At 42.0% G+C, this 24,412-nt stretch overlaps 1 protein-coding gene across 9 annotated transcripts in view; it reads right to left on the reverse strand.

The window, feature by feature from the left end:
* Positions 1–7,955: 7,955 nt before the first annotated feature.
* ASAP3 (ArfGAP with SH3 domain, ankyrin repeat and PH domain 3) overlaps positions 7,956–24,412 on the reverse strand; it is a 116,698-nt gene continuing 100,241 nt past the window's right edge. For 5 of the 9 annotated variants that reach the window (XR_006100666.1, XM_042439205.1, XM_042439204.1 and 2 more), the window contains 2 exons: positions 19,825–19,947; positions 7,956–9,954 (listed from right to left, as the gene is read on the reverse strand). Coding sequence is in view for 6 of the 9 variants with exons in the window: in XM_042439205.1 (XP_042295139.1) it covers positions 9,880–9,954; positions 19,825–19,947 (198 nt within the window). In the remaining 3 variants the exon portion in view is untranslated. Of the gene's footprint in view, positions 9,955–15,394; positions 15,935–19,824; positions 19,948–24,412 lie in introns of those variants that run through there. The other 4 variants (XR_006100668.1, XM_042439203.1, XR_006100667.1 and 1 more) reach the window with 2 other exon arrangements.

Genomic DNA, 24,412 nt, shown 5'->3' on the forward strand with positions numbered 1-24,412 from the left:
GAGAGGACAGTGATTGCCCCCCCCGTCCTCACAAACTACAATTCCCAGGATTCCCTGGTTTTTCAAGGGAATTGCCTCCACACTTCCAGAACCCAGCCCCAGAGAATGAGTCTACAGCATAATCAGTGTTGCCAATTTAAGTCCACTTCTGCAGGTGCATTTGGATTTAATAATGATAACAATAATGGTGATAATGATGATAGATAGATCTTGTAGCACCTTTGAGACTCACTGAAAGAAAAGTTGGCAGCTTTCCTAGACTTAAGCGTACTTCCTCAGATGCATGGGAATTGTAATTCATTGTGGCACCAGAGCTCTTTCTCACGAAACTGCAATTCCCAGGGTTCCCTAGCACTGAGCCAGGGCAGCTAAAGCGGTCTCAAACTGGATTATTTCTGCGGTATGGATTGGACCTTGAGCATTTTTAATAACCAAGGTCCAAAACACACTGCAGAAATAATACAGTTTGTGACCACTTTAACTCTCCTGGCTCAGTGCTAGGGAATCCTGGGAATTGTAGTTTGTTGTGGCATCAGAACTCTTTCTGACAGAGAAGGCTCAATGTCTCACAAAACTACACTTCCCAGGGTTCCCTAGCACTGAGCCAGGGCAGCTAATGCAGTCTCAAACTGGATTACTTCTGCAGTGTGTCTTGGATCCAACTCAGGCTGCATCTTCATTCCAGAGACAATCCAGTTTCGTACCATTTTAACTGCCATGGCCCAGTGCTATGAATTCCTGGGAATTGTAGTTTGTTGTCACACCAACATTTCCTGAGAGAGAAGGTTAAATGTCTCAGAAAACTAGAATTCCCAGGATTCCATAGCACTGAGCCAGGGCAGTTTAAAGGGGTGTCAAACTGGATTATTTCTGCAGTGCAGTTGCAGCCGAACACGTTTCTATTTGGCACAAAGCTTCCTGGGCTTTGATTCCAATAGGAGCCTCTTGAACTGCCACAGCTTCATCCATACAGAATCCCTGGGATTTGTAGTTTGGAGCAGTGCCCTCCTGGCATTCTTTGGGCAGAGAAGGCAAAAGACCTTATAAAACTACAAATCCTAGGATTCCAATAGGATGGAGCAGCAGCTCTTAAAGTGGTGTCAAACTGCATTAATTCTAAACTGTAGATAGAATCATAGAATCATAGAGTTACTGTACAGGGGCCATCCAGTCCAACCCCCTGCCATGCAGGAAATCCAGATCAAAGCATCCCCAACAGATGGCCATCTAGCCTCTGCTTAAAGACCTCCAAGGAAGGAGACTCCACTACACTCCGGGGGAGTTTGTTCCACTGTCAAACAGCCCTTACTGTCAGGAAGTTCTTCTTAATGTTGAGGTGGAATCTCTTTTCCTGTAGCTTGCATCCATTGTTCCGGGTCCTGTTCTCTGGAGCAGCAGAAAACAAGCTTGCTCCCTCCTCAATGTGACATCCTTTCAAATATTTAAACAGGGCTATCATATCACCTCTTAACCTTCTCTTCTCCAGGCTAAACATCCCCAGCTCCCTGAGTCGTTCCTCATAGGGCAAGGTTTCCAGACCTTTCACCATGTTAGTCACCCTCCTCTGGACACGCTCCAGTTTCTCAATGTCCTTTCTGAATTGTGGTGCCCAGAACTGGACACAATATTCCAGGTGGGGCCTGACCAGAGCAGAATACAGTGGCACTATTACTTCTCTTGATCTAGACACTATACTTTTATTGATGCAGCATAGAATTGCATTGGCCTTTTTAGCTGCCACATCACACTGTTGACTCATGTTCAACTTATGGTCTACTTGGACTCCTAGATCTCTTTCACATGTACTTTCATTCAGCAATGTGTCTCCCATCCTATATCTGTGCATTTCATTTTTCTGCCCTAAGTGCAGTAAATTACATTTCTCTGTGTTGAATTTCATTTTGTTAGCTTTGGCCCAGCTTTCTAGTCCATTCAGATCATTTTGAATGTTGGTCCTGTCCTCTGGAGTATTAACTATTCCTCCTAATTTGGTGTCATCTGCAAATTTGATAAGTGTGCTCCCAATTCTGTCATCCAGGTCATTGATAAAGATGTTGAATAACACTGGGCCCAGGACAGAGCCCTGTGGGACCCCACTGGTCACTTCCCTCCAGGATGAAAAAGAGCCATTGTTGAGCACCCTTTGGGTTCGGCCGGTCAACCAATTACAGATCCATTTAACAATTACTTGGTCTAGCCAACATTTTACAAGCTTGTTTTCAAGAATATCATGAGAAACCTTGTCAAAGGCCTTACTGAAATCAAGATATACTATATCCACAGCATTCCCTTAATCTACCAAGCTGGTAATTTTATCAAAGAAAGAGATCAGATTTGTCTGGCATGACTTGTTTCTCTGAAACCCATGTTGACTTTTTGTGATTGCACCAAGAGGAAGGGTGGGAAGAGTTGTCGAGGCGGGTGAAATAATGTTGTGTATGCTGTTATTTCAAATGTGGAACACACTCCTTCCTCAGAGTGTAGTGGAGTCTCCCTCCTCTTCCCCTCCTTTTCTTCTTTCTCCTTCTCCTTTTTTCTCCTCCCCCCCTTTCTCCTCTGTCACTGCTGCTGCTGCTGCTGTTGTTGTGTGCGCCTTCAGCTCCTTTCTAACTTATCATGGAAGAGAGGGGTGGTCTTATACAGTGAGTATATCCCAAACACTCTATTTTAAGTTGTAAATTTGGGGGTTGTCTTATATGCCCAGTCGTCTTATATGCCGGAATATACGGTAGTCATGCTTGAAAGCGGGATGTTGCGCTATATGTTTGCTGCTTTGGGGAGGGAATGTACATGTGTGCTCAGACTTATTTGTTGTCATGAATATCTACACTTAGCTACTGTTAGCTAATACACACACACACACACACACACACACAGAGAGAGAGAGAGAGAGAGAGAGCTATTTGTTTCATTTGTGCCAGTGCTCTCTCTGCTGGCTCCTACACGAAGCAGGAAAGAAGCTGTCTTTCGGTTAATCTACATGTAAGTTTATTATGCGACTTGCTGTGGATTTTTGTACATTTGCATCAATACTTGACTTTCCTGTGCAATTTGCATCTATTCACCTTTCCACTGCCCAAAATGCACATCCTCATGGATACTCCAGTTAGAAACCACAATTCCTTCTGCAGTTTATGAGGTTTGTTGAGCTTCCCGCATCCCCACCCAACAAAAAGCCCAAATTCCTCTGAATCGTATGTGGTCAGATTCCAATCTATTCAATTCAAATCAGGAGTATTTTAATTTTGTAGACTAGCCTTTGGACTTGGAGGCTCTGTCCCTTCTGCCTCAAGTCCACCAGCTGCTGGAGCTCAGCAAAAGAGGACTCCCTGGTATTGTCTTCAGTCAGTTGTTAGAGATAACCACAAATATCTCCCAGGGCTGCTTTCTTTCCCAGTGTATACTAATGGAGGCTTATAAATGAAAATTATAATTTACTGAGAAATACAACATACAGTATCAGTATACCTCTACTCACACTGAACAGTAAATGGGATGGGAGTTAAACCTTCTGTTTTAAGCAATCCTAGTCAGTTATTTTTGCATTGCTAGCAGCAGTGCTGGAACACCAACCCCTTCCCCACCCAGCTAGTACCAACTGATCAGAAGTGACAAGATTGCTATGCCATGAGTAGCACTGCTCAGGTGCCTATGCGTGCTTTAAAGTGAACTTGGACTGGGTGGGAATCAAGGCAACTAAGGATGTTGTAAGACTCCAAATTGAATAATAAGAGGACAAATTGGGTGGGTCGGGGCACACACAAAACTCTGAAGTGTTGTTTTTAGACTACAGCTTCCAGAATTTCCTGGACAAAATGGTCAGAATGCCTAAAGGATTCTGAGGGTTGTAGTCAAAGCTCTGGAAATAGAGGACACAGTTTGTGATATTCATGTGCATTTACAGAAGCACATAATTTGTATCTTGTGAAAAAATACATCTAAGGCAGTCTTGAACTAGGCTGGAGAGGGCAAACAGGGTATTCTCTTCCGCATTAACAAATAAGTTTCCCCAAAGAAGTGGTTGATATTTAAAGAATAATCTTAAGTGGTGTGGGCAGAGGTTGTCCAGACAGCAGCCCCCATCATCTCATCATGTACTGGCTAAAGATGATGGGTGTTTCTGACCACCCACATCCAGAGGGTTGCATGTTTTCCATCCCTGTTACGAATGTTCTCTTTCCAGCTAGTAAGAACATAGGATCAAGTAAAAAGGATTGCTTGCTGTGCTGCTGCTGTGTTACAGTCATCTCTGATGTTGCAGCAGCATCATAAGCCAATGGGCAGGGCACCACAGTTTTTGAAAGAAAAGTTTTTAAGATGACGAGCAGATGTTTTCCACAGTCAACAATCTTAGATTGCTCTCCTCTTTCACAGGAGGGAGAAACAGCAATAGCAATAGCAATAGCACTTTACATTTCTATACTGCTTCATAATGAACTACTGTATATACTTGACTATATGTTTACTGCATGTATAAGTCGAGGACAAGTTTTGGAGCAAAATTATGGATTTTGATCGAGGGTTGAGGGTAAAATTTAGAGGCACATAGCAAAGAATATAAAGGATGAAGCTAAGGACAATGATGCCAAACAACTTACAAAATTCTGGCAGGCATAACTGTTTGTGCTTTTCCAATCCAGGCATTCAAAAAGGTCAGAAGTGGAGCCATGGTGGACAGAGCCGAAGGGGGTTGGTCCTTCTTTTAGGTGGTCCTGGAATAGACTAAGCTCTCACCCTTCACCACTCTCTCCAGAGAAAGAGAGCAATTCCTTTTTGACCCATGGATAAGTTGACCCAGTTTTTGGGGATCAAATTTTGACTAAAATTTGTAAACTTATACATCAATATATACAGTAAGCACTCTCTAAGTGGTTTACAGTGTGTTAGCCAATTGCCCCCAACAACCTGGGTACTCATTTTACCAACCTACGAAAGGATGAAAGGCTGAGCCAACCTGGAGTCCTACATAACTGAACTCACAATATTGTAGCTGCAGTACTAGCATTTAACCACTGCGTCACCAGGACTCTCCCATCAAAGAAGGGAGCATCCTTTCTTTGATGGTGTTTTTCATTGCAGTTTAGGTGTGTTTATTAGAGTTTTAAAACAGTTTTTTAAAACCTACAGCTAGTTTAGGACAGTCTTCTGAAAATGATTATATCAGTTCCGCTATCCAGTTAATCAACTAACCCTGGCAGGAAGGATGGGAAAGTATTCTGATGGTTTCAAGATTCTGGCTGGTTTTGCACCAGCTGAATGAAGCTCACTGCAGAACAAAGCACACCTTGCCTCCACTTGCAAGGTTTGCAGTAGGTTCTGTATGCATGAAATTATTTATGCATTTAAAAAACCTGAACAGGTAAAAATTCATACAGTTGAAGAAAACATAACTGTACATTACACAAACATGATTTGGTCAATGGCAATATCTCAACAAAATGTATATTTTAGGAAGCTTCATAAAGAATTGTACACTGTTGCAAATCCATAGATAATGTGTTTGAATTTCCATACAACTAAAACAATAGTAACAAAGAGTGGAGCAGGCAGTTGGGAAGAAGTGGCCTGAGGCAGCTGTGGCTGGAAGCGGGCTGGGACCGCAGCAACCGCATGGCCTGCTCCCAAAGACATGGCCACAACACCAAAGCCATGCCACAAGGAGCCGGCTTATTCTGGCTCCTTTTTGCTCCGGTCCAAAGGACCGGAGCACTGTGTCAGAGTGGATCTGGGTCACTTTGGGGGCATGTGTCATGTAAACGCCGTGCCTCCAAAGTAGCCAGAAGTTGCTTCATTTGTTCTATCTGTTCCAGGTCATATTGTAACAACCAGGGGGAAATCAGAGGAAAGCAAAAAAATCAAGATTTTTTTCAGAGACCTAGCTGTTATGTGCAATTATCTAATTATCTGAACATACCATTCATGTATTAAGACAGGGTTTTAAAATACAGAAATGGAGGAGATTATCGGATGGGGATGGGAGCAAAGTGGATCGTTCTCCCATCCTTATCCCATTCCTATCGCAATCACGTGAAAGACTATCATGAACATCACACTTATCCTGTCATTATCCTGTCAGCAAAGAGCAATTGTCCTGTCACTAGTATTAACTGGTTATTCCATTATTCAAAAATGAAGGAAAAGAATGGGTCAATTCTACTTCACTGACAGGACAATGACGGGATCAGTCCAACGTCATCAGAAAGTCTTTTGTGTGATCACGGACAATTGCACTTCATGGACATGATAATGTCTAGATAAGAGTGACGTTGTTTGAAAGTCTTTTGCCAATCGCATGATAAGGACAGGACAAGGACATCCTTTCCCCCATGTGATAATCTCTATAGAAAGAGCCTTGATTGAACTGGTGGTTTTTCCCCACCAGTGTATGAAAAGTTCATAGCTTGTTTACTTCAACTATTTTATCATTATAGTTGTGATGTCAGAACATAGCAAGCTCTGCAGTGCTTCTTATTTCCTGTAACTGCCTTCCTAGAAGATGGAAGGTGAAGGAGGAGAGGTTGGGTTGGTTAACTAGTGAATCCCTGCAGCTTCCCTGTAAATCTGGTTTCTAGCACAGACATATAGAATATGCTATGCTTCAGTACATGGAGAAGTCGATTACTGGACTGCTACTCTGAGAATCTCTCCAGACGGAATGGCCATTTTGGAAAGTTTTGGATCCTGGGAGTGGTAATCCAAAAAAGTATTTCCCCCCTCCCCCCTGAATTTTGCTGTGCATTTTAGAAAGTCAGACTCATATACAAATGGCAGTTGCAGTAAGAGAATGAATTTGCTTCTGGTTGTGTTCTTTGCTCTCTCTCTCTCTCTCTCTCTCTCTCTGTGTGTGTGTGTTTTGGTTTGTTTTTGTTTTAAGCAGCTCTCCTTGCTTAGATCATGTTAGCTCTGTAGCCTGGTGTGATTCTGCTTTGGAATTTGTAAACCTTTGGCCGGCTGTTATACTTGCAAATTTCAGTCAAATGTGCAGGGTACTCAGTTTGAAAGAAACTGACTATTTAAGGATTGAGCTGAACTTCAGGAAAGGAACATGCAGACAATATGTATGGGGAAGCAATTTCTCCTGAAAACAGGTCAAACCAGGCTGGACATCTGGGAGCAAAGAAAACAAGTGCCACCTCAAGTTCTTTGCCCACAGCGAGAGAAGAGGTATGCAATTTCCATGACAGGTATATCTTTTTCAATTTTTAAAAACTGGTTTATGTATTATTTATTCAGGGTTATGCCTTCATTGTTTTGTTTTAGATACACACAGTCACAAACTTAAACTCTGGTGATTGCACTGCATGAAAGAGAGAACAGGTGAGCTGATACCAGCTCTTAAACTATACTGCAGCATTGCTGACTATTTTTAAAAAAATGTTTGACACAAGAAAGATTTCTGATTTTTTGGAAGAGGATTTTCCACTGGCTGTAATGCTCTAAAATATTGGGTTGCAGTTATTTGAATGCACATCTAGGCACAACCTAACTTGCCTTATTGGTTTCCATTAGTCATGAGTACAACTAATTTTGTATCCAACTCCTTAATGACTGATCAACAAAGATGATAGCTAAAGGACCAGTAGTTTCCTTTATACTTTGCAACTTTGAGATACAGTGTCTCAGAAACTGTATAACTAGGAGACTGACAGCATGCTTTTCAGGGATGGCCAAACACATTTATCTGCCTATTGGCAGAACACAGAATGGTATCCACTCCTAATCTTAGTACTTCAAAAAGTACCCTACAAGGCCAGCCCTGCTATTAGGCACTGAGGTAGCAGAACAGTGGTATCATGAAAAGACAACTAATTAATAGAATCAGAGAGATGAAAAGAACTCCAAGGGCCATCTAGGTCCAAAACACATTGCAGAAATGTGACTGTTGTAACTGTCCTGGCTCAGTGCTAAGGAATCCTGGGAATTGTAGTTTATTGTGGCACCACAGCTATCTGACAGAAAAGGCTAAATATTTCATAAAACTACAGTTCCCAGAATTCACTAGCACCAAGCCAAGGAAGTTAAAGTGACCTCAAATTGGATTATTTCTGCAGTGTGTTTTGCACCCTAGTCCAGTCCCCTGCCAGTAGGAATCCACAGTTTAAAGCACCTCTAAACTGTGACCATCTAACCTCTGTTTAAAAACATCTAATTAAGTTTACCATCTTCCAAGGTAGTAAATTCTACTGACATGTATAAAGATCTTCAATTAAACTCAGCCTAGAACAGAAATCTTCAGTACCCATATCCTTCTCTCCAAGATCATGAAAAATCATTGATGAACATTCACTGTAATCTGTCTCTAAACTCGCTGCAAATCCACGTAACACTGGCACAGTCTAGTCCACATTTTACCACCTTGTCAGTGACAACGTTTGAAGGGAAGGGAGGCTTGACAAAAAAACTTACTAAAATACTATGCTTCTAACTGTATAAAAAAGAAATAAGATTAGTCTGGCATGACTTGCTTTTAAGAAATCCATGCTGGTTCTTAGCAACCAGAGCCTCTTTTTCTAAGTGGTCACAAACCAGATGTTATCTACTGTAGAACTTTTCCTGGTTTCAACATCAAGTTGATGGGTCTACAGCCCTTTCTTCCCCTTTTTAAAGATGGGAACAATATTTGCTCACCTGCAGACTGCAGGGAGCCCTCCAGTTTTCCAGGAATTCTCTAAGAGGCTCTGAGATTAAATCTGTGAATTCCTTTAGTACTGTTGGATGCAGTTAATGTGGCCCTGGAGACCTGAACTCACTTGAAGTAGCTAGCTGTTCTTTCTTGTTAGCTGTTAGATTATTATTATTGTATTTTTACTGCTAGAAAGATGGAGAAAACTGCTTGGGAGATGGGCACCACTTTGCTAGTACAGACAGCAAAATGTCTTGTGTCAGCCATAGCTTTTTTGTATCATATACTATATTTTTCTTCCATCAATCTATCTCATTTGGAAGGCAAAGACAGGGCTGTAAAAATAGTGGCTGGCTGGGGAGAAAAATGCCCAAGTTCTGTGATTTGGAACAGCTTGCCTCCTCTGGCTGTGCTGCAGGGCTGCCCCTGCTACTTCTCCACTGTTCCTAATCATCTACAACAATGAAGGGTGTCTTGACAAAAACCTTGGCAACTAGACCAAAGGTGACCAACAGAGGATTTCTAGAATCCTCTGCAATTTAAAGGTGTCACATAGAAAGTATGAGGACTTTTTTGCACCGGGATGGACAGAAGCAGAGTTTCCTGAAGAAAGGACATTTTGCCCTCCACTGGGTGTTGAACAAATGGGGAAATGGATTCAAGAGGGTTGGCGTAGGAAATGTAGCCCATCTGCTACTTTTAAAAGCCATGTCAAAGATTCCACATCGTCTCAGATATTTTCTCCAAAATCCCATCCCATCTCTTATGGATGTCATCATAATGCAAACTGAGGTCGATAGGAAATCAAATTGCACATTTGGGACCTTGATACATTCCACATCTGCACATGTCATCAGCAAAGCTGGAATACAACATTCTTTTGAGCTAGAGATCCAACAGAGGATGTGATGACTTTGTGGCAGAGCCTGCATTTCTTGCAAGAACTGTGTGCACTCTGTTATTTTGCAAATGACATAATTTAGGTTAATAGAGATCAAACCAAGTCTACCTCTATTATGGAGAAGAACATTCCAACCATAGGATCATCCATGACCCTTCTTGGTCCAGCTGAGAGTAGTGAAAGCCAGACTCTTCTGTGTGCTGATTCCAGTGACATCATCACAGAATTGATTAATCAGATGACATTTTATGGAGAACAGGCTCAAAGTAGATCTAGCAAATCTGCATGCTAGTGTTGGTACATTCAGGACTGGCTCATCAATCCAGTTGAAAAATGAATGCATAGGGCCCCCTTATCATTCCTGCAATGGATGTACAAAGCTGGAGGGAAAAGCACCTGTTCTTGTGCCATCGCCTTCAATGAAACCAATCTGGAAGGACAAAAAAGAAGACAACAAGTTGAAATTAAAACATAAGTAGTATACTGGGCTAGAAAACATGTGGCCTTACATAGGTTGTTGAACTGCATCTCCCAGAAAATCTAACCAGTATAGCCAATGGTGACAGAGGACAGAAACTGCAGTTTAACATCTCTTGGAAGACCACATACTCTCCATCCAAATAGTAGGCAAAGGCCACATATGTGGAGGGTGCTGCATGGAAACCAATATAATTCAGATTCCTATCTCCATGGGTTCTCATGGTACAGTGGTGCCTCGGGTTACGAAATTAATTCGTTCCGCGGCCGCTTTCGTAACCCGAAAAGCCTTCGTAAGCCGAATTGCCATAGGCGCTAATGGGGAAAAGCCGCGTTTCGTGCGAAAAAGCCGAAAAAAGCACCAAAAATTTTCTTCGTATCCCGAAAAAACATTCGTAACCCGGAACAATGATTTCCTATGGGATTTTTTCGTATCCCGAAAATTTCGTAACCTGGGTATTTCGTATCCCGAGGTACCACTGTAAAAGAAATGGAGGAAGAAGGACAGGCTGCTTACCTGTAACTGTAGTTCTTCGAGTGGTCATCTGCGAATCCATTATTATTATTATTAACCTTTATTTATAAAGCGCTGTAAATTTACACAGCGCTGTACATACAAACTTTTAGTTAGACAGTTCCCTGCCCTCAGGCTTACAATCTAAAAAGACACGACACAAAAGGAGAAGGAATGGTGGTGGGGAAGGGGATGAGGTCCAGGAGTTCTTCTCTACCTCCAAGGCCTGGACCAAGGCAGATGGACTGGAGGGAGGACTTGGCTTCTTAATGGATGGTCTACTCTCTCTCGGAGGCCTCTCTCCCCTCAAGATGGTGGTCGGAAGGAGGGCTTTTCTTCTTAGTAGGCAAGGCCTGTTGTTGCTGGCCTGCCTCTCTCCCCCTCAAGATGGTGGTCGGAAGGAGGGCTCTTTTTCTTTCAGGCGAGGCCTGTTGTTGCTGGCCTGCCTCTATCCCACACAAATGGGTTATTCTGCGCCTGCACAGCATTTCCGGATCCTACTGGAATCGCTAGGGAAGACTTTTTGGCGGTAGCTCCACTCACTATCTAGGCAGGAGGTCTTTCTCAGTTCAAAAATGGTCTGCCGTAAGAGCAGACAAGGAAGAGAGAAGGACACGACGGAGGGGAGGATGGGTGGGATTTGTGTGGATTTGCAGATGACCACTCGAAGAACTACAGTTACAGGTAAGCAACCTGTCCTTCTTCTTCATGGTCTCTGTGAAGCACACAAATGGTTAGACTTCCGGAAAGGAGAACAGCTCTGTCAAAGGCTGCTTCACGTTGGTGCCTGGTATGAAGTCTATAGTGCTTGATAAAGGTCAGAGGTTGTGACCATACCACAACCTTCCCTTGTCCTCCAAGGGAACTCCGGAGAGGAAGGCTGAAGATGAAGCTACTGCCCTGGTGGAGCGAGCTCAAATTCGAGCAGGTGGAGTCTTCCCAAAAATCTCGTAAGAGAAAAGGATTGTGGAAGTCACGCATTTGGAAAAACATTGAGGTGTGACTGGAAGCCTCAGTTTGGGGTTGGAGTAGCAGACGAAAAGTCTGGGGAAATGGCGAGAGGATATGGTCCTGTTGAGGTAGAAGGCTAGCGCCCACCTGACATCAAGGAAGTGGAACTAACGCTCGGTGTCTGTGGTCAGGTTTGGGGCTAGCGTTGGGAGAATGATGTCCTGACTGAAATGAAAGGTGGACATAACCTTTGGTAGAAAGGAAATGTCCAGATTGAGGATGACATTGTCCTTGAAAAATTTTAAGTGTGGTGAATCCATATGGAGGGCACAGAGTTTACTGGCAGGGCGTGCCGAGGTGATGGCTACCAAAAAGGCTGTCTTCCAGGTGAGGCGCCTGAGGTCACAGGAAGCCAGAGGTTCAAAGGGAGAGGTAGCAAGTGCTGCTAAGACAAGCTGGAGGTCCCAAGTCAGGATTGGGATCACTGCCAGACGTCTTAGGTTGGCCAGGCCTTTGAAATATTTCTTTACAAGTGGGTCAGTGAAGAAGGATGGGTGGCCAGAAAATTGAAAGTGTGTACAAATGGCCACAAAGTAGCATTTCAAGGATGAAATGGAAAGTCCAGATGCTGAAAGGTGGTGGAGGAAGTCCAAAACAACTGAGAAGGTGACCTCCAAAGAGATGAGTCCCACCAAGGACAGAAAAGTGAAAAAAAATTCCCACTTGAAGGTGCAGGAACACTGAGTGGAAGCCAAAATGATTTCTCAGACCGGTACCGAGAGCCCGGTCAGGGCCAGATCCTCCACGCCACGAGACGGAGAGTGTCCACGTTGGGGTGGCGAACCTGACCATCGTGAAGAGTGAGAAGGTCGGGACGGAGAGGCAGAGGCCAGAAGTGGTTCTGGGAGAGGTGGAGAAGCGGGACAAGCCACGGCTGTCTTGGCCACCAAGGGGTGATCAGGATCGCGTCTGATCTGTCCATTCGTAGTTTTGCTACCACTCTGGTGATGAGAGGAAATGGGGGAAAGGTGTAGAACATTTTGCCGGACCACTGGAAGAGGAAGGCATCCCCTCGGGACCAAGGTGAAGGGATCCTGGAACAGAAGTGGTTGCATTGAGTGTTGAGATGAGGCAAAAAGGTTGACATCTGGGGTTTCCCACTGAGAAAACAGGCGAAGGGCAACTTGGGGGTTCAGTTGCCACTCGTGACAAGAGTCTGAAGCTCTGCTCAATTTGTCTGCTAGTTCATTCTACTCTCCAGGGAGATGTATGACTTGTAAGGTGATCTGCCTTCGGATGTACCAGTTCCAGATCTGGAGAGTGAGGCTGAGAAGGGTGGCCGACTTGGTACCGCCTTGCTTGTTGATGTAATACAGCATGGTCGTGTTGTCCGTGAGGAGGAGGATGACCTGGTTCCACAGGGAGGGTTCGAAGGCTTTGAGTGCCTTTTGAACTGCCAACATCTCGAGTGCGTTGATGTGCAACTGGCACTCTTTTGGGGATCATCTGCCGTGGACAAAGAGGTCATTGAGATGGGCTCCCCAGCTCGTGTTTGAAGTATCGGTGGTCAGTGAAGACTGAGGTTGTGGCAGGAGGAAGCAGATGCCTACCAAAACATCGTATGGATTGAGCCACCAGCAGAGGGAGCGGGCGACAGGCCTTGGCATGGTGAGCCACTTCCGTGGGTCGTCAAAGGTCGGGTTGAAAACTGAGAGGAGCCAGGACGCATGTGGAAACAGGCCGAGGGTGTGACGTATGTGGTGGATGCCATATGGCCGAGGGCAACCTGAGCTGTTCAGACAGTGATGCGCTGGGAGGCAAGGAAATGACAGATTGCAGACCTGAGATTGAGGAACCTGTCTTGAGGGAGGTATGCTCTGCAGGTCTTGGAGTCCAAGGTGGCTCCTATGAAGCACACCCGCTGGTCTGGGCAGAGGGTGGGCTTTTGTTTGTTGATCATGAGTCCCAAGTGGTGAAGGAGGGAGAGTGCCGAGTTGAGATGAGAGAGGAGCATCCGTCTGGACAAACAACCAGTCATCCAAGTAAGGAAAGACGATGATGTTAATAATAATAATAAGTTTTATTTATAGACCGCTATTCCGCAATGATCATAGTGGTGTACAGTAAAAAACTGCATTACAATACAAAAAATGGCAAGGCCTCTCTCCCCCTCAAGATGGTGGTCGGGAGGAGGGCTCTTAGTCTTGCCAGGCCTCGTCTCTCCCCCTCAAGATGGTGGTCGGGGGGAGGGCTCTTAGTCTTTCCAGGCCAGGCCTCGTCTCTCCCCCTCAAGATGGTGGTCGGGGGGAGGGCTCTTAGTCCTTTCCAGGCCAGGCCTCGTCTCTCCCCCTCAAGATGGTGGTCGGGAGGAGGGCTCTTAGTCTTTCCAGGCCAGGCCTCGTCTCTCCCCCTCAAGATGGTGGTCGGGAGGAGGGCTCTTTTGTTCTGTTGGCAGAGGTATGCGGCTATGACCGCTATGCACTTCGTGAAAACCCTTGGTGCGGAGGAAAGTCCGAAGGGCAGCACTCAGTACCGAAAACAGTCAAGGCCAACAGAGAAGGCAAAGAAGTCCCAGTGGTCTTCTCGGATGCTGATGTGGAAATAGGTCTTGAAGGTCCAAGGTGGCGAACCAGTCTGACTCCTGTAGAACAGGCAAGATGGAAGCCAAGGTTACCATATGGAAACGCTTGTAGGCTATGAAAGCGTTCAAGAAACGCAAGTCCAAGATGGGATGGAGGCCACCTGTAGCTTTGGACACAATGAAATATCTGGAAAATAGACAGTGTCGGATCCGGGACGGAGAGATGGGCTCAATGGCCCCTTTTTGCAACATAGAGCACACTTGGTCGAGAAGGATGTCTGAGGGGAGGGTGGTAAGGATGGTACCCCTAGGAGGGGGGGATTGCAACTCCAGGGCATCCCTGAAGGGGGTTGAGAGAACGGAGTGCACTGGGGAACTTCAGAAGCAACGTTTGCCTTGTTCTGAATTTTCCTTCTTGTGGAAGAGCTGTATTTATTTTTGTTGGCGCTTTCCTTGTTGTTGGGAGGTGAACCGCTGCTGTTGATAGTCCGAGAACTGGTTGGATCTACCCTGGTTGGGGGGTGTAGGGGGGGTCTTTGCCATCCTGAATGACGCTGAGAGAAAGGAGAACGAAAAGTGGAGAGAGAAGACATACCGTATTTACAGGCTGTATTCTTCATTTTGTTTTTGAAATCAAGTTTCTCATCAGTCTCCTTATGGAAGAGTCTCGTGACGCCAAAGATGAGTGCTTCAAGAGCGTGTTTGACCTGAGGTGTGAGATCCGAAGACCTTAGCCTAGCGTGGCATCGGAGGGCCAAGGAGTCTGAAAGCTGCAGCAGAGTGTTGGGCCGCTGAAATTTGATGCGAGGCCAAGTCATGGGCCTCTGCATGGATGGCCATAGCCGTCTGTCTCTTGTCCTCAGGGAGGTGTTCATAAAGGGGAAGAGCTTTTTCCCAAAGCTGCTGTTGGTAGGCAGCCATGCACGCTGAATAGTTCTGGATTTTAAGATCCAAGGCTGCAGAGGCGTAGGACTTTTGTGCCATGGAGTCAAGTTTACGACCTTCTTTGTCATTGGGGGGTCAGAGCTGTCTTTGGGGCCGCACGGACCTGGGAGGCTTCCACGACTGCCGGGTTAGGGTGAGGGTGTTCAAAAAGCCAGATCTCTTCCGAGGGTGAAATGCGGTACAGATTGTCCAATTTCCTGGTAGATGGCTGGGTCATAGACAAAGTGGGCCAAAAACATTTTGCAATTTTGTTTTTTTAAATATGTTTATTAATTTTTTAAACAAACAAACAAAAAAACAAATAAAATTCATAACAATCATACATGAAGTAAAAGAGTACAATAATCTCATAGAAATTCCAACTTATATTACTCCCCACTTCACTTCCTCCCACCTATCATACCCATTCCCCTTCCCTCCCCCGTCCCTTCCATTCAAACTTCATTCACTACTTCTCTATCATCAGAACTCTCATATTCAAAATCTGTTACTCTAATTATCTAAAATGAAATCTTAAGCTCGATTTATCAAACCTTTACAATTGTGTTACAGTATCAATCCTCAAAAAGTAATAATATAGGCAATCTTAAATTCTTCACCCTAATCTCATCATTCTAATTAATTTCGAAGCTCGTAACTTGGAGTCATTACAATTCAACATTATTAGGATATTTTCCAATTCGTAACTAATATATATAATTAATCAAGTTTCTTTACACACACAAATTTTTTTATCTCATATTAAATTTGCTGTCTCTCCTCAAGAGTCTTGAAAATATTTAAGCACTTTCTCCCAGTCTTCTAAAAAGAAATTTGATGGTTCATTTCTTAGACCTCTGGAAAGCTTATCCATTTCCATCATGTCCATGAGTTTAAGTCTCCAGTCTTCCTTCGTTGGGACTTCTTTTAGTTTCCATCTCTGGGCTTAGACTATTCTTGCTGCTGATACCATGTAAAATAAAATTTTACCAATTTTTTTTTCAATTTCCAAATCAATTATATTAAGCAGAAAGATTTCAGGAGAAAACTTAAGCGAAACAGAGATTGACTTCTTAATTTCAAAATAAATCATTTTTCAAAATTGCATTGCTTTTTTACACGTCCACCACATATGATATAATGTACCTTGGACCAATTCACATTTCCAACATAGGTCACTACAATTCCCATAAATTTTACTAATCGTTTTTGGGGTCAAATACCAGCGGAAGAAGATTTTATAATAATACTCCTTCACACTTTGACTGTATGTATATTTTAGTCTTCTATTCCATGTATATTCCCATTGTTCTAATTGTATAGGGGAAACCAAAATTTTGAGACCATTTAATCATATTGTCCTTTATAATCTCCTCCTCCATATAATATTTCAAAATACATTTGTAAAATCTAGACAGAGGGGATTTCTTGTTTAACATGATTTCTCGCTCTAAATCTGAATCTGGCTTACTGATGCCAACTTGTCTCTTGTCCATTATCAAGCGTTCCCTTAACTGTCTGTAGAAAAACCATGTAATATTTCTATTTTTTTCAATCAATTTCTCCTGAGGTAATATCTCATATCCAGAACTGCCCATTTGTACTAAATCCTCATATAGCAACCACTTTCCCTCTTCCATAATATTAAATTTAAAGAAAGCTTCATGTGGGGAAACCCAAAGGGAAATTTCGGTGCTAATTCTTTTCTTGTATTTTTTCCATACTTTCAGAAGAGGATATCTCAGAACATGATTATTAAAGTCTAGGTTCACCCTCTCTTTATCATAAAAGAGATACGCATGCCAGCCAAATTGTAGATTCGTACTTTCTAAATTTAACACATCCTTATCCTTTAGAGTTACCCAATCTTTTATCCATGATAGACAAGTTGCCTCAAAGTAAAGCTTAAGATTCGGTAGTGCAAGACCACCTCTTTCTTTGGCATCTTGTAAATATTTCATTTTAACTCTGGCCTTTTTCCCTTTCCAAACAAATTTTTGAAGGCTCTTTTGCCATTCTAGAAAGGGTTTATCATTTTTAATAATCGGAATAGATTGAAAAAGAAACAAAAATTTTGGGAGAACGTTCATTTTTAATACTTCTATTCTTCCCAGAAAAGATAGATCCAAGTTGTTCCAAGATATCAAATCTTTTTTAACTTTTTGCCACAGTTTTTTGTAATTATTAGGAAATAATTCAGAATTCTTGTTGGAAACACAAATGCCCAAATATCTAACTTTACTATTTATTTTAAAGCCCGTAATCAGCTCTAGTTCTTTTCCTTGAGTTGCACTTAAATTTTTAACTATTATTGCTGTTTTTTCACTGTTTATTTTCAGGCCTGATATAGATTCAAAGGTTTTAAATTCTCTTAATAATTCTTTAGAATCATTTATTGGATCGCTAATAGTGACTAACAAGTCATCGGCAAAAGCCTTCACTTTGTGTTCTGTCCCTTTAATCTTAATGCCTTTTATTTTTGTATTTTTTCTCTGTGATACAGATTGTCCAATTTCTTGGTAGATGGCTGGGTCATAGACAAAGTGGGCCAAAAACATTTTGCAATTTTGGACATGGAAGGCAGGAATGCAATAGAGGTCGGAGTTGGAAGCTTGTTGTGAATCCTTTCATCAATAGGGTCGAGAGCCCAAGAGTCTGCGTGGAGGATCTTGATGTTCAAAGCTTTGCCCATCCAAATCATCTGCTCAGAGAATGAAAAAATGTCCTCCGAGAAGGAGCGAGTCTCAAGGAGCGCCAAGGGACGTGGCTGGAGAGGTTGGGTGTAATCTGAGACAGAGTGGTCTGCGGATTCAGAAGAGAGTGGTCTGGGCTGAGAGGGCTCAAGAGGCTATCGGTACTGGCAGCGAAGGGCAGACTTGCAAGGAGACTGCAGAGGTCGCCGGGACGGGACAGGACAGTTCCGCTCGGGAGGCGGAGGAGAGGTGCGACCGAGGAATGGATTCAGCAGATGACCTTGGTGGAGGCAAAGTGGGTTCAACTGGTTGGAAAGATGAAACGAACCGGCCACCAAGCACTTCGGATGGATCAAGAGGCAGGAAGTAAGAACCTGGAGCTTGATCAAAGATGACATCCCGTCTAAGGGGTTCAGCAATGATAGAGGATGTGTCGTAGTCTTGCTCATCCTCAAAGGCAACGACTTCTGAAGTCTGGGAGAGTTGGTCTGGGATCACTGCATTGGGTGAGATAAGCTTCCTCTTCGCCTTCCGAGAGTTGGTAGGGATCGGCGAAGGAATGCAAGAAGGTGGTCTTTTTGGGCCAGGCCTGAGAGTTGGGACCAGGAGATGTCTGAGTCAGAGGTTCTGGTTGGGCACACGGTACCGAAGCCAGGTCGGTGTCGGCTGGTTGGGGTGGCATGTTGGTGTGGGACCAGCAATCGGTGTCGGTGTCCGCGGAAAGACAAGGCTTTTTTGCGGAGTGATGGGATGAGTCCTTGGACTTGTCCCAGGCTTCTTTTTCTCCAGTTTGGAGGAATCAGAAGACTTACTCCTCTTTGATGAGGATGGGTGGTCAGCCACATCCTGGTCTGTGGATCTTGGTTTGTCTGGGGTTTGGGACCCAGAGACATCCGTATGGAGTTTGCCCTTGGCTGCAGTAACTTTGGCAGGGACCCTCAGAGGAGACAAAGGGGTAGTGCCCTCGGCTGCAATAGCCTTGGCAGGGACCCCAGAAGCCAGAGATGAGAGCTTGCCAATAGCGGTGGCGGCCTTGGCAGAGGCTCTAGAGGGAGGCTTCAAAATTTGCACGTACTGTACAGCATGGATCCAAGGCCATCTCCCTGGCCTGTGGAGTGAAGGCCATACAATGAGGGCAGGAAGCGGGGACGTGGCCCTCGCCCAGGCAGAGGAGGCACAAAGAGTGTCCGTCGAGCGCTGGGATGTTGGTCCCACAATCAGAGCACTTCTTGAAGGAGTGCACAGACATTTTCAACAAAACCAAGGGATGAGGAGAGAGAATGGTCAAGGAGTCCAAGTTATTACTGTTAGTCAGAGTCCAAAACCAAGTCCAAACGACAATCCAAAAGAGTTGTCAAGGCAAAACGAAGTCAGAGCGAACACAGTAGACAAAAGTGAAAACTAAGGAAGGAGCGATACCTGAGCGAGGTTCCTAAACTGCTCACACAGTGGACAAAAAGAATTGAGAAAAGGCAGGAAGACCTCCTGCCTATATAGAGGGTGAGCGGAGCTACTGCCAAAAAGCCTTCCCTAGTGATTCCAGTAGGATCCAGAAATGCTGCGTAGGTGCAGAATAACCCATTTGTGTACTTCACAGAGACCACAAAGAAGAACCATGCACTCCTGCTGGGTTCACAGTTGCACAGGACTTCTGCTCCATCCTTTGTTTTATTTCACACTTTTGGGACAAAGAGAAAAAACAGGATGGTGTTAAAGATTCCCCTCCCCCAATGTAGCAGGATCATACATTCGGGGCTCTTCTGTTTGCTCCAGTAGCCAGAGAATCATTGAGTGGAAGCCATTCATTTGACAGCCTATGTGTCCCAGCCAAAGAGATCCAGACTCCTGTGATCCTTTGGTTTTGATCTGGGATACCTACAGTAGCTAAAATGAAAGATTAGAACTCTGAATCAGCATTAGACAAACAGGAAACCTGTTCATAGAGCTATCGTATTATTATCACCCCACATTTCCTTGAAAAAGCTCTTAAGATTTATTAAGAGACAGAACTTCAGGAGGAATGGAAACATCAGAATTCAGTCCAGAATGATAACAACATCTAGAATGCTAAAGTTTTTATTGTCACCTTCTGACTCTTCCCTCCCCAGCTGGAAACAAAATTCTACAAGCACACACTCGTGAAGAAGAGGTAACACTCACCCAACTTTGCTGATCCTCTTCTCGTGTTACCACAATCACTTCACCCTTGGAGAAAGTCAACTCCCGGGCTTTGTCTCCCTTGCAGTCAGCCAAAGCCATTACTCTCTTTGGCCGTCCTTTGGCCTGCATAAGCCAAAATAGTCACTATCAGTACAATGGAGAGTATTGTGCTGATTTCTTCTTTTAGTTAAACAGACAGGGGAATAATACCTGACCTTGGCAAAGGGATCTGCATGGTAGTAGCATGCAGCTATCTTAGGAAAATAATAAAATAAAGAAGAGGCCATGGGAAACGTAAAATTTTTTTACGTAAATGTAAAGCATACCCCACTGAGTAGACTCAGGCAGGACTGCAGTACAATTCAGACATTTGTTTGGATTCACAGCAAGATAATGTATTTCTCATTTTGTGGGTCCCTAGTTTTCCTATGACACAACAGGAGGAAACAGAATGCAAAACCAGCCTTCTCCAAACTAGTGCCTTCTACAGATGGATTTCAACACCTATAGTCCCTAGTCAGCAAGCTATGGTGGCTTGGGGTTGATAGGAATTGTAGCCCAACACACATAAACAAGAATGCATTTAAACATGTACACCATTTTCTTCTAAAGGCACCAATTTGGGCAAAGCTGGATTATAGAACGTTGGTTTGTATAGCTGGTTTCTGGAGAAGTTTTACAAAAAATGAATATGATCAGCATCTTTAGTTCCATCTCAGTTTTGGCATCCTAGCCAGGTTTGGAATACCCTTCTGGTAGGGGATGCCCAGGATTTTAAATGTCTTTCCAGCACCATTTGTTGTCATTTTCAAGTCATTTTCAATTTATGGCAATCCTAAAGTGAACCTATTACAGGATTTTCTTGACAAGATTTGCCTTTCTCTGAGGCTGAGAGAGTATGACTTACTCAAGGTCACTCAGTGGTTTTCCATGGCCGAGCTGGGATTCAAACTCTGGTCTCCAGAATTGCAGTCTATTTTTTTAAAATTACATTTTATTAATAGAAATACAGAAGTACAAAATAAGTAGCAAAAAATAAAACAAAAAGAGAAAGGAGGGGAAAGAAAAGAAAAAAAATTAAAAGGAACTTCCTTTCTCCACTACAATTCTGGTATATCTTCATGCTTCATAAATAACGTCACCGTTAACAATTAGTTACATAAAGATCTTCACTTAAGTCTCATAATCCTAACACTTAACTACCTATACTTAGACATGTCAGTTATCTACATTAGCCAATTCCAATAATTTAATTAGCCAGTCTTTCAGTGTTGGAGAAGAGGGATTTTTCCACATTCTAGCATATTCTAACCTTGCAGCTATTATCATGTAAAACAATCTTTCTTTTGATTTGTTCATATTTATATCATTCTCTATCATAGTAAATATAATACTGGGGTCATTTTTATTTTCACATTCAATTTTTTTTCAATCTCTGCATGTATCCTTTTCCAGAAATTTTTAGCTTTTTTACAGGTCCACCACTGATGATAAAAGGATCCAATTTCATTCTGGCATTTCCAACAATTTGGGCTCATTTTTAAAATACATTTTTGATAATTTTGCCGGCGATAAATGCCATCTATGATGCAATTTTAAAATATTTTCTCTTATATTCTGCATCAATTAAACTTTACTTGTGTTTTTCCAGACCTTTTCCCATTTGTCTATATCTATATTATGGCTGACATTTTTTTGCCCGTTGAATCATGGTCTCCTTAATGAATTCTTCCTCTGTTTCCCATTTTAATAATATTTTGAATATTTTTGAAAGGGTTTGATATTTTTCATTAACTAAGATTTTTTTCTAATTCTGTTAGATTTCTTTCTATCTCATTTTTTTAATTTCTATTTTTAATTTTCCCCTTAATTGTCTAAATAATAACCAATGGCCCTTAAATCCCTTTTCTTCCAATTCTTCTTGCGTTAGAATTTGAATTTGATCATTCTGATATTTAATTATTTTATCTATCTATTCTCCATAAAAATTTCTTTACTATTCATAGCCTCATGTGGAGAGATCCAGATCGGTGTTTTTGGTGAACATCTTCCATACTTTTAATAAGGGTTTCCTAATACAGTGGTACCCCGGGTTACGAAATTAATTCGTTCCGCGGTTAATTTCGTAACCCGAAATACCTTCGTAAGCCGAATTCCCATAGGCGCTAATGGAAAAATAGCTCTCTGCTGCCCTCCGGTGGCGGAAAATAGCGCCGCGGTTTTTTCGTAACCCGAAGAAACCTTCGTAAGCCGAAGCAATAAATCCCTATGGGATTTTTTCGTATCCCGAAAAATTCGTAACCCGGCGCATTCGTATCCCGGGGTACCACTGTAAAATGATTGTTAAAATCTCTATTTACTTTTTCTTTTTCAAACCATAAATAAGTGTGCCATCCAAATCTTAACCCTTCCCCTTCCAAATTTAATAAATTTGTATTTTCCAAATTCATCCAGTCTTGAATCCAAACTAAGCATGCTGCTCTGTAATATTATTTTAAATTTGATAATCCAAATCCTCCTCTTTCTTTGATATCCTGTAATGTTTTAATTTTAATTCTTGGTTTTCTTCCTGCCCAGATATATCTCAAGGTTTCCTTTTTCCAATCATTGAAGACTTTCTCATTATAGATTATGGGGATCGTTTGAAATAAATATAGAAATTTCGGGAGTATATTCATTTTTATAGAGGCAATTTCCCCATTTAATGTCAATTTTAAATCCTTCCATTTCATTAGGTCCCTTATGATTTCCCCCCAAATTTTCTCGTAATTATTTTTGAATAAGTCTGAATTTTTCCCTGTTAATGTAATTCCCAGATATTTTATATTTTTTACTAACAGAGAAGCCCATCCTCTCTGCCATTTTCCTTTCTTCTATTTTTGTCATATTTTTACTTATTATTGTCGTTTTATCTTTATTTATCCTTAGGTCTGAAACATTTTCAAATTCCAACAAATACTTATTTAATGTTTCCAGATTTTCTAATGGATCTACTAGAGTTAAAGCCAAGTCATTGGCAAATGCCCTGATCTTAAATTCTTTCTTTTTAATTTTGATTCTTTTAATTTCTTTCTCATTTCTTAAATTTCCAATTAGTGATTCAATCACACATATGAATAAAAGCGGAGATAACGAGCATCCCTGTCTAGTACCTCTGTAGATGGGAAATTGCTCTGTCTTTTCTCCATTTATTACAATTTTGGCAGATTGAGAGTTATATATTACTTGAATCCACTTTGTAAAATTGTTTCCCACATTCATTTTCTCTAGTACAGTACCTTCATCATAAATTTCCAATTTACACAGTCAAAAGCCTTTTCTATATCCAAAAACATTAATAATAATAATGACAATTTTTATTTCTATCTTCCCACCTCTCCCAATGGATCGAAGCGGGATCACAACAAGGTTAAAATTAAAGCTATTAAATCTTTCAGCCAAAATATAAGAGAAAAAATTATACAGTAATCTAAATTTAATAAAGATATGGGCCTATAATTTTTTGGTTCTAATTTATCTCTATTTTCTTTTGGTATTAAACAAATGTTTGCATCCTTCTATGTGTTTAGTATATTTGAAAACAACAGTGAATTGACTACTTTCTATAATGGGGAACTAATATGTTCCGAAATTTTTTTGTAATAAATGGCTGTAAAACATCGGGCCCAGGAGCCTTATTAATTTTGAGCTTTTTAATGGCCTCTTCTATTTCCACTTTACTTATCGATTTATTTAATTTCCCCCTATGATCCTCTTGAATTTCTTTAGGATTCCATTTGTCCTCTAAATTAACTTCTTTTTCTTTATATAGATTTTTGAAAAAAATCACAAAATACAGTACCTTTTTAATCTTTTGTTTAGTTACTATTTTGTTTCCTTATGCTTTAATTTGTGTAATCCTAGATTTTTCTGTTTTTCCCCTTAATCTGTATGATAACCATTTGCCTGCTTTGTTTGCCTGTTCAAAATACTTTTGTCTTGCCATCATTAATTTCTAATTTCTGTTGTTAATTTTAAGTCTAATTGTTCTTTAAGCATTTTAATTTCATTTTGATTTGTATGTATTCACAGATGACCACTCGAAGAAATACCGTTACAGGTATACAACCTGTCCTTCTTCTTCGTGGTCTCTGCGAATCATACAAATGGGTTGAGACTGACAAGCTTAGATCAGCGGCGGAGGGAGTGTCATGAAACCTAAGTAAGGTTCAAACAAAATTTGTTTATTATCCTCAATAAATTTCTTGAACCAACAAAGTGTGTCAGTCATTATTGGTACCTCAATAAATAGCACTTCACCTGTGCAAGACATAAGGCATAAGTCTCTTCATCATTCTCTCCTAATGACTTTGCTAATTATTTCATCTCTAAGATTACCACTATTTGCTCTGAGATAGTCCACCCGATTCTTCTTCTGCTCATAATCTTCTAACGCCCTCGCCTAAAATATTTTCTGTGTTTCCTCCTGCCTTTTTGGATGAACTCTCTACACTTCTGAACTCTTCCAAACCTGCAACCTGTCCTCTTGATCCAATTCCTACTCGTCTTCTAATTTCTATAGCTCCCTCTTTTCTGCCCTCGCTTCTCC

Source organism: Sceloporus undulatus, chromosome 9, assembly GCF_019175285.1.
Source record: "Sceloporus undulatus isolate JIND9_A2432 ecotype Alabama chromosome 9, SceUnd_v1.1, whole genome shotgun sequence".
Lineage (NCBI taxonomy): Eukaryota > Metazoa > Chordata > Lepidosauria > Squamata > Phrynosomatidae > Sceloporus > Sceloporus undulatus.